This window comes from Sinocyclocheilus anshuiensis, unplaced genomic scaffold (genome assembly GCF_001515605.1).
Source record: "Sinocyclocheilus anshuiensis isolate Anshui unplaced genomic scaffold, SAMN03320099.WGS_v1.1 scaffold1079, whole genome shotgun sequence".
In the NCBI taxonomy this organism is placed as follows: domain Eukaryota; kingdom Metazoa; phylum Chordata; class Actinopteri; order Cypriniformes; family Cyprinidae; genus Sinocyclocheilus; species Sinocyclocheilus anshuiensis.
The window spans coordinates 591,069-600,643 of record NW_015548207.1 but is presented as its reverse complement, the minus strand read 5'-3'; the positions used below and the strand labels follow the sequence as shown (position 1 = coordinate 600,643).

General features: G+C 31.4%; 1 protein-coding gene across 1 annotated transcript in view; it reads left to right on the top strand.

Annotated features, from left to right (window-relative positions):
* LOC107653529 (protein FAM207A-like) overlaps positions 1-9,575 on the top strand; it is a 15,010-nt gene that overhangs the window by 4,175 nt on the left and 1,260 nt on the right. Inside the window, exons 3-4 of the mRNA XM_016440277.1 lie at positions 6,434-6,502; positions 8,631-8,784. Coding sequence (XP_016295763.1) covers positions 6,434-6,502; positions 8,631-8,784 — 223 coding nt within the window. The remainder of the gene's footprint in view (positions 1-6,433; positions 6,503-8,630; positions 8,785-9,575) is intronic.

Here is a 9,575-nt window from a genome sequence, read left to right as displayed (position 1 = left end):
TCAATCAGAGTTATATTTGATTTGTTTATTGTTTTATTTATGGTTTTTGTACATTTAACAAATAAACAAATATGTTACTATATTTGTAATACCTTTAAAATATGTCAAATTAAAATGCAAGTCTATTTTTAATTATTTATTTAGATATATTATATGTCCTTGATTTTTTTTGAACATGCTTCATTTATAATCAGTCAGAAGATATTTGATGTTTTATTGTTGTTGTATTTGTTTTTGCACATTATATTCACACACATATAGTACAGACAATTAAAAATAATGTTTTTATTTTAATTTTTTTTTGCATTATGCTTCATTCATATAGCTTTTGTTGGTAGAAAATAACAGAATTACACAAATCAGGGTTTTTGGCTGAATTTAAATACCCCAAATTTTGGTAACAGGTTTGAATGAAAAAAAAGTAAAGAAAAACAATATATATATATGCATATTTTTAGTGTCATACTAAATGTTCAACACTGTTACCCTTACTTATATTACTTACATTAATAATAATAAAATAATGAATATATATATATATAGAGAGAGAGAGAGAAAAATGTTTGTATATGTCTACTAAATGTATGCAAATAATTTTTTTGCTGTATTGAAATATCATACATTTACTTATTTTAAATTACTTGTGTAATTTTGGTAAATATATAATGTGGTAAATATTATATTTAACAAAATAACACATAACATTGTTAAAAATGGTATATGACAGTGTGTGTTTATATATATCTTGTTCTGAGCATATTACCTTTTAATACAATATATTAAGAGTTTCAGGCTCCCCCCTTTTCACGTCATTGTCATTTTCCCAGTGGCGTTGTGTAAAAGCAGATGTTGTTTATGTTGTGTTTATCATATTATTGAAGGATGCAGAGGCCCAGGGTGTTTGTGTCTGGACTTCACGTGCAGGCCTTTCTATCAGAGATCGTCAGTCTGGAACAAGTGATATAGTGGGGAAATGTGGGTCGTAGGACATGACATTTGTTTCTCTTATCGAGTCTCCTCTCCAGACTCGTTTCCCGAGGACAGAGCTCATTGTGCAGTTTTTCCATGGCCGTGTCATGCCCATATACAGACAAAAACACATAGACGTCTGTGTGTGTCTATAACGCTGTTAAAACTGAGCGAAAACTTGTTTTGATGTGTACATGACACGTAATCGTTCAGGACTAATTCGTAACTCTCATGTTATTCTCTTGAGACTCCTGCATCGAATCTGTCCAGGTTCAGCTTTCCTTCACAGGAGGATGATGGTCATTTGAGATGCTGTTTCTCTTACAAACACACACACACACACTCACAACAGGCCAGTCGCCTCAAAGTGATTGACATGTACAAAATAGCATACATAAATGCACAGAAATGTGTGCTGCGGATGTGGCTTCATTTTTACAATTGGATTACACTGATTCATTTTGCACGGCTGGGAAATGAGTGAAATCAATCTTTGGCATTAAAATGTGGAAAGCATATACAGATGTAGCATCTGAAATTATTGAAGTAGTTTGACGCCAAACATAATGTTTCCCATCGGACCTAAATAAATGAAACTTGCTCTCATCACTAAAGTGAACTTTGGACCAGTTCTCCTCTCTCCACACGACATGCTCCTCAGCAAAGATGAGTCTAGCCTTTTGATTCTTTCTGCTGATGAGAGGTCTGGTCACTGCAGAGTGTGCTTTCAGTCCGACTTCTCTTAAACGTGCAGAGACACTGTATGCTGGGACAGATCCTTACCCTGTTTAGCGATGAACTGGCGAGCAATTCCAGCTGCAGTGTTGAACCGATTCCCCATTGAGAGTCTCTGCATTATCCTGTCTTCTCATTCATTTGTCTTACATGGATGACCAGCCTTTTTGGGGGACTTGAATGAATTAATGTCACTGTAAAGCTGCAATATTCTAGAAATCACAGATTTGGAGCGACCAGCTTCTCTTGCTATGGCTGGGAGGGTCATCCCTTTGGCCTTCATCTGGACAACCTGCTGTCTGAGGGTTTCAGTCACCTTAGAGTGCCCCGCCATCTTGGAAAGTCAGTGAAAACTGGAAAGTTAGACTGCCAGTTAAATCCAGGTTTGTCATATAATTAAGGAAATTAGCACCAGGTGCCAGAGGTATCTGAAAGTGTTCTTTTTCAGATATCTCATTTAAGTTTTTTATACTGTGCTTCAGAATATATTTGAATTCATGAAATATGCCTAAAAAAACTGCCCTTCTGCTCCTTTTAGTATAACTTCAAATAGAACTAAGCAGTGACCTCGAAATATAGGAAACTGGGGGTTGATTTCTAATTTTGATCTCCACTGTGTAATTTACTATAAAATGAACACCATTTAGGACAATGGAAATTACAGGCGAGACACTGCAGGTGAATAGGGTAAAAAAAATAACTAATAGTTATGGCCTTACTTACCCAGCTGATTGATTACATTGATAATTGCAAACATTTTTTGTATTACAAGTTTTCTAAAATGTTAGGTTTAAATATGCAAGTGAGTCATTATTTAATGAAATATGCGCTAATTTACATACATTTCTAGTACAAATATCTAAACACTGGATTATGTCAGTTTCAAAATTCTTGTTTAATTTTTTTGACATATTAGAGTCAAAAGTTTTTACAGAGGGAATTTTGTCTCATTTTTGTCACTCCATAATTCAGAAAATGCTTAGAACGGACAGAAAACATTATATTTTCACAATTTTTGGGGGGAATAAAATGTTGTATATAATCAAGCAAATTGTATATGAACAAATCCCTCTGTAAAAACATTCAGAATATAGACAGGAATAAAAATGTGAAGTTTGGTGTGTGTAAGTGCTACTGAAGTGGAGATTTATGGCTCAGTGTAGGAGAAAAAAAACTCATTTTGAGAAAACGGCCTTTAAAAATATGTATTGTAATTGAAATCTATTGACACAAATAGATAAAGTGCTATAAAAGAAACACTTAACAGTGTCTTTTTGGATGTTTTCTTTCCACTAGTCTGAAAAAACACTTTATGAAAAACCAAAAAGCCCAAAATCTCAAATTTGATAGGTGCAAGAAAAAACAGGGTTTTTGCCTGCAGTCTCTCCCCTTAAAACCAAAATCAAATGTCTGCACTCATTATGATTATGAGAATTTGATGGGGTGGAAAAGTGTATAATTCATGAAAATAATGTAACGCTGCAAAAAAAAAAAAAAAGGTTTTACAAATCTGGTCTGGTTTAAAATCTGCTTTATTTTCTTTATGCAAAATATCATTTCTATTTTTCTTTTCGCAATGAAATGTGACCTTGACGTGTTTCTGTGAGATTCAACAATGTCCTCTAAGATAAAGATGTTGATTTGACCAAAAAAGCTCAGCTTAATCCATGTGTATTCATAAAAAAATGAAGTGTTCATGAAGAACATGAACTGTCATGATGAACATCCACAGCCAGGCAAGAGAGGTCACTGAGGTCACTGAGGCTGTCAAACCTTCCCATCTTTCAGTGACTGGATCTTTGCAGAGATTTGAAGGCATTTTTATCATGATCATGAATCTGTCTTTCGGATGAGACGTTAAAACGAGGTGCTGACTCTCTATGGTCATTAAAAATCCTATGGCACTTCTCGTAAAGAGTAGGGATGTAACCCTGGTGTCCTGGCCAAATTGCCCCCCTGGCCTTTGTCAATCATGGCCTCCTAATAATCCCCAACCACTTGATTGGCTCTATGACTCTCTCTCCTCTCCACCTGTAGCTGGTGTGTGGTGAGCGCACTGGTGCCGTTGTCCTGTGGCTGCCGTCGCATCATGGCTGTCCAAGTGGATGCTGCACACTGGTGGTGGTTGAGGAGAGACCTCCCTATATGATTGTAAAGCGCTTTGGGTGTACAACAATACACAACAAAGCGCTATATAAATGCATCATTCATCAAATATCTCATGCAAACACTCTTTTCCTCTGAATGTTGCTCGGCAACCAGCAACTTGAGCTGAGTTTCTCTGGCGATAGAAATCGCAGAGGTCGACTGATTTTCATGTGTTTCTCTCTGGGTTTAATGCATTTGTGTTATTTTTGGACAAAACGGTTACTGTAGTTTAACTGTTTTTAGCATATGTTGCACAACGCAGATAATTTCAGAGTACCAAGCGAAATTGAGTTTGGGCAGTTTGTTGTTTTTGTGGAGTTTTGCACAGTAATTCAATTATTATTATTAATTAATAGTACTTACTATGAATTACACTAACAAGAGCACGTAAATATTGACATTCTCGACTTTTTCAGTGCTCTGTATTTGAAATATTTGTATTAATGGTAATTATTATTCATTTATACTAACAATTGGAATGTTATAATAAAATGAAATTTATTAATAACAGTAATTCTTAGTATGGTCCCAATGTGGATTTTCTGAAAGTGAAGCATGTAAATCTTGTGATATATTTATTTTTTCAATGCACAATAATTTAAATATTATTTTAAATAATTGTTGTTGTTGTTATTATTATTAATTATGTTAAGAGTTGCACTGTTATAACAATATTGAATGATTAATAACAATTTAGTCTTTTTATTAAGCATCCAGTGTGCATGTTCTGAAAGAGAAGCACGCAAATCTTGTGACTTTTTTTTCAATGCACAGTATTTTATATGTTGTTTTTAATAAGTGTAATTATAAATTATTATTAATTTGACTAACAATTGGAATATTTAATGATTAATAATAATTTAATCATTTTTATGAAGTGCACAGTAAGTCTTGACATATTTATTTTTGCAATTCACAGAAATGTAATAGTATCTTATTAATAGTAATTATTATTCATTATACTAACAATTGTTATAAAAAGTTATAATAAAATAAATTGTTATAAAAAGTTATAATAAAATAAAATTATTTCTAAGCATAAGCACCCAATTAGTGGGTTTTCTGAAAGTGAAGCATGCAAATCTTGTAAAATTGTTTTTTTTTTTTCAGTGCACAGTAATTTAAATAATTATTTTAATGAAAAGTAATTATTATTCATTATACTAACAATCAGAATATGTTATTATAATGTTAAATGATTAATAACAATTTAATATTTTCCTTTTTATGAACATTAAATGTGTAAATCTTGTGCATCACATGGGTTTATTCGTGGTTTGACCTCAGTGGTCTGTGAATGACCTCTGTCAGATGGAAATTATGCTGATACATACACATATAGGCACATATAGATTCTTCATCACACTCAATCTGATCCCCAGAGGTCAGTACAATCGTTAAATACACACAATATGCTCACCCTGATAAGACGTCACTATCTGGGAACAGGAAGTTACATGCAGTTAAACAGATAATAGACATCCTACTGTAATCTACTCACAAGAGAGCTGTTGTTATTTTCCATTCCATTTGCAATCCAACAGACATGACACATGCCGCAATATTCACTTTAGATTAAAAATAGTGACTTTTTGTGTCAGAACATTGCTTTTGTTTAGTTTCCTCCCTAAATTATTTTCTGTTCTATATTCTGTTTCACATCATTTAAACATATTGCTAATGCCGTTTCATGTCATTTTAAAGTATCTGTGTGTTTTTTAAATGATATATAATTTAAATGAGTGATGTCAGCAGTGCTTTTGGGAACTGAACCTGCAACCTTTGTTTTCCCAGCCGTGTCCTTAACTGATTGGCTGCCGCTGCGTTATTTTGACAGGTGCATGAATTTCATGCTCTGCAGACAAAACAAAACCCAAATGAACCAAAACACCTGCATTTAAACCAAAACTAAAGCCCTCTTCAAAGAATAACTAGAAAGTCCAGTGCATTTCTTTTGCTTTTTCTATTTAAACCACTGTTGTTACTGGTAACTAAAATGAAAACTATTAAACATTGTTTTCATTAATTAAAATAAAGCTTAAATAAAATAATATATAAATATCAGATGAAAAACCTAAACTTTACTTTATAAGAAAATAAATGTTTAAACTGAAACTATTAAAAATAGGTTTTGTTAATTAAAATAAAGCTAAAGTAGAAATAAAGTATAAAAAACTTTTTTAAGATTAGAAATGTTTAAAATTAAACATTAAAAATATGCCTTTACCATTTTATTCATTTTTATTTTGTGAAATTTCATTTAAATTTTTTATGGCTTTATGTCCTTTTATTTTCTATTCCTGTTTTGTCTTTTAATTTATTTTATTCCCTTTTATTATCATGCCTTTTATTTTTATTTATGCATTATTATTATTATATTTTTTTATTTAGCTAAATTATTGAACCAAATTGCATTGCATTCTAAACTTTTTATTTTTCCCCTTTTGAGAATTATGATCATTACTGTTTTGTTTTTATTTTTAAGTCTTTTTAGTGTTGAATGCATAAAATCTTAAAAGGACAGTCATGCATGTTGTTGAACTGATCAGTAATGATCCATATAAAAATGTCTTTTTTTCAGGCACAGGGGAAAAGAAACAACAGTCGAAGAAAGAAAAAATGAAGGAGCGCAGGGAAAGATGGCTTAACAGTGAGTATTTGTTCACCTTCTCTTCTTTCCTTTCCTGCAAAGAAAAACTCTATATCATCAACTGTCCGGAGAACACAATCCCGAAACGCTCATGTGAGGCTATTTCTTTCATCGTGAACTGATCTGTGATTCTCTAATGGGCCGACGGGAATTTCAGAGATGGATATGGCAGGATCATTAACGCCACACCCCAATTCTGACGCCCGTATTTGCTCCGGCCGATCAATGCGGCGTGTAACACAAGCTCGGTCCAAGGTGATTATAATTAGGATCTAATGGGGCTTACGGCTCCAGCTGAAACCCAAGCCTCAGACTGCATGTCGCACTGTCAGGAAATTAAAAAGGTGGAGGGTTAAGATGTTGATGGATTCATAAAACGCAAAGACCTTCAAGGTCTTAACAAATGGTGTACAATAACACTTCTATACAGATATGCAGTGGTAAAAAGATCATAACGGCAGTAGAAAACCCCCCAAAATGGCCACTTGTGAGAAAATGACATTTCTTTGTGTTTGCAAAAAGACGTAGTGCTTCTGTCAAAGTGCTTCTGTGTCTGTTGTTTTCTTCCCTACATGTACTTTGTTGTTTTTGGACTGAAGCTGCTGGTGTGTCCTGCTTTCTGTCTCAGAGCTTTGGTTTGGTTTTAGATGGCCGGGTGACATCAGTCCGTTCCTGCAGGTTTCTGTCTTTGACCTGGACAGGACGTCATACTGGATATTGGCCTACTAGAATGAACTGATCCTTTTAAACTGACTTTTTAATTTTTTTAATTATGTGTGTGACCTACTGTAACTTTACTGTGATAAGTGGCATTTTAGACATTGTTTAAAACACATTTATTCTTTTGATTCTTTGCCTAGATTAAATGGAGATATGTTTTTTTTGTATGTATTTTTATGTATAGGGTTAGGTTTATAGTTATGGGTTATGTATTTACTTATGTAATTATGTAATTATACACTTTTTTGTTTTTATTTGATGCTTTATGTATTTTTGCCATATTATGTTATACATTTTATTTAATACATTTATATTTTTATGCTTTTGCACCTTTTTAATATATACCCTTTTGTTTTACACATTTTTATCTTACGTATTTATGCTCTTGTTTTTTTTTATTCATTTTAATTAATTTTTGTATTTAATTCTTATTTTTCCACATTTTTTATAATTTTTTGGTTTATATTTTATGCTTTTTAAATTCCATCATGGCATTATATGTTATATATTTTATTATATGAATTATATATGAATTTGTGTTTTAGGTTTTATGCTTTTTATTTTATGCCATTTTGTAGCTTTTTGATGCCTTTTTATTTAATGACATTTTATTTTATTTTATTTGAATGTACTTTATTTTTATGCCTTTTTAATTTATACCTTTTTATTTATTTTAATGCTTATTTAAAATTTTAATGTTTTAATTAATGCTTTATTTTTTATTTTACACAATTTTTATTTTTATTTTATACAACTAAAAAAATGTGTTATTTAATGCCTTTTTATATATATATATTTTTTTTTTTTTATAATTACATTTTTTTGTTTACATTAAAACATTTTTTTTTATTGTATGCTTTATTAAATCCCTTATGTTGTTTTGTTTTATACCTCTTATTTTATGAATTCTCATTTTTTTGCTATTTAATGCCTTATTTTTTTTCTTTTCTTTTTTTTTTTTTTCATTTTATTTTCTTCCTTTTCATGCCTTTTTTTTATTTTATACAACTAAAAAAATGTGTTATTTAATGCCTTTTTATATATATATATTTTTTTTTTTTTATAATTACATTTTTTTGTTTACATTAAAACATTTTTTTTTATTGTATGCTTTATTAAATCCCTTATGTTGTTTTGTTTTATACCTCTTATTTTATGAATTCTCATTTTTTTGCTATTTAATGCCTTATTTTTTTTCTTTTCTTTTTTTTTTTTTTCTTTTTATTTTCTTCCTTTTCATGCCTTTTGATGATAATGACAACTTCACAACTTGTGTTATCCACATCCGTGCAACAGTTCAGTTAGCATGTGTGAATTTGAATAAATATGTGAATGTGTGTCTACTGCTCGTTGCTACCAGAAAACCACTTTTTCATATGTAGTTTGTTTGTCTTTCTGTCATCTCCAGAGATCAGTGCGATCAAACTGGCGCGTGAGCAGCAGGTGGCGCAGGCGCGGAGGAAGGCCACGCCCGTGGTGGGCGACATGAGACCGCTGGCCGACGCCCTTCCTGAACTCTCCCAGCTCCTCCCGCCTCTCACACAGCGGAAAAACAAAGCGTAAGCCCTCACTTTTCTCATTTCGACACACAAGTACATTGGTTATGTATGCTGGGATATCCTCTGCGTTAACTGATGCATATTTGTGTATTTTCTGGCATGAATTACTGTAGTGCCTTGAAACAACACATCGTACAAACGGATTTCATTCAGCACCTGTTTCTCTTTTTTGTATACATTTTCTGCAATCCAGGGTTCATATTTTTCTCTTTCTGCCCTTTAGTTCTATACATTCACTTAATATTTAGTATAATTAAACAATTTTTTAAATAAAATGGTAAAGCCAAAACATGACATCTCATTTTGTTTAACATATTAATTCTGTATCAGCTCAGGATTAATGCCTACTATGAGTATTAACATTTGCAATTTTTACATATTGAAAAGTCATGTATATTAATAACATTTTTAAAAGTGGTTTAAAAAAACAAACCACTGGAAAAGTTATGAAAACACATTGGTCAGGTGTGTGAAATCATGTAAATAAACAAGTAAGATATTTACATATGGAAAAGCCATGTATATAAACATGATTTAAAATTTTTTTGGATAAAAATTTAATCGGCTAGATTTATTTATTTATTTTTTGTGATTTATTTTTTGTGCATTTTTGTCATTTTTATTCGTTTTTTTTTTATGTCTTTTTTAATTTTATTAATTTTTATTTCAGTTTTAGTTGTTTTAGTACATCAAGTTAAATGAAATTAAATAAATTAAATTAAACTAAAATTAGAAATGTTGTCTTGCCTATATGTTGCCAATAAATTTAAGGTTTTTTATATTTTATTTTATTT